This window comes from Rutidosis leptorrhynchoides, chromosome 1, assembly GCF_046630445.1.
Source record: "Rutidosis leptorrhynchoides isolate AG116_Rl617_1_P2 chromosome 1, CSIRO_AGI_Rlap_v1, whole genome shotgun sequence".
NCBI classification, from domain to species: domain Eukaryota; kingdom Viridiplantae; phylum Streptophyta; class Magnoliopsida; order Asterales; family Asteraceae; genus Rutidosis; species Rutidosis leptorrhynchoides.
The window spans coordinates 70,887,170-70,888,277 of record NC_092333.1 but is presented as its reverse complement, the minus strand read 5'-3'; the positions used below and the strand labels follow the sequence as shown (position 1 = coordinate 70,888,277).

General features: G+C 35.1%; 1 protein-coding gene across 1 annotated transcript; it reads left to right on the top strand.

Annotated features, from left to right (window-relative positions):
- The first annotated feature begins 475 nt into the window (after positions 1-475).
- On the top strand, positions 476-1,108 carry LOC139882897 (ethylene-responsive transcription factor ERF104-like). Its single transcript, XM_071867174.1, has one exon. It carries the CDS (start codon positions 476-478, stop codon positions 1,106-1,108), a length of 633 nt encoding a protein of 210 aa, XP_071723275.1.

The window sequence follows — 1,108 nt, the reverse complement described above, 5'->3', positions numbered from 1 at the left end:
TTTGGAAATAATTTACAAGGATATAAAAGGAATAGGGGTGTTAAATGTTTAAGAGATTATTTAAACTTTGAATGATTCAATACAAATTGTTGAATTGTTCAACATCATTTGCCATTTATATGTTAATAACATATGCTCTAAATGATGAACGATTAAACATTCCATGTCGAGTTATTCAATTAAGAGGTAATCAAACCCACCATTAGTTTATGCATATAAATGCTTAAATTTATACTACTTGCATTAAAGAGTTAAAAGGGACTTAATTTACATGCTTGAAAAATATTGGGGCCATATTTGTAATTTAGCATTACAAAAAAATACTAGGAGGGCAACTACTATACTACTAAGGGCAATTTCCTCTATCTTTCTACCCATTATATATTCACACCAGTTTCTATTCCTAAAGGCATCAAACTTTTCTCTCAAAATCCCTCTTATATCATCAACAATGAGTTTCTATTCCAATTCTGAAATGGCCATAAATGATGAATTAGCTACACTTGATTTCATCAAACAACACCTTTTCGACGAAATCGAAATCACCTCTCATTCATTTGATCATCTTGATTCATTTATCGACTTAGACCATTGTTCCATTCTAGATTTAGATTCTCTTGATTGGTGCACAAACATCGTTTCTAGCACACATTGTGATCCTTCGAGTTCAAGTACTGAAACTGAATCTAGCTATGAAATAGCCGTATCAGAAGTACCAGAAGTACCAGAAGTGATCGAATCGAGCTCTAAAAAACTGTCCAAGAAGAATATTAAGGCTAATGAAGGAAGTCACTACAGAGGTGTAAGAAGAAGGCCATGGGGAAAATATGCAGCGGAGATTCGAGATCCGTTACAACGTGGATCTAGGCTTTGGTTGGGTACTTATGAGACACCAATTGAGGCCGCGAAAGCTTATGATAGAGCTGCGTTTACTATGCGCGGTAGAAAAGCAATTTTAAATTTTCCTTTGGAGATTGAGAAGAATTTGGAGGAGAATGCAGGTTATGTTGAATGTGGTGGCCGAAAGAGATCGATTGATGAGGCTGAGATGGAAGATGTACAGAATGTGGTGGTTAAGAAGCAAAGATCAAACACGAGTAACAGATAA

Bases quoted from the DNA above. Each gene is read 5' to 3' on its own strand.
- LOC139882897 (XM_071867174.1), top strand. From the start codon at position 476: ATGGCCATAAATGATGAATTAGCTACACTTGATTTCATCAAACAACAC.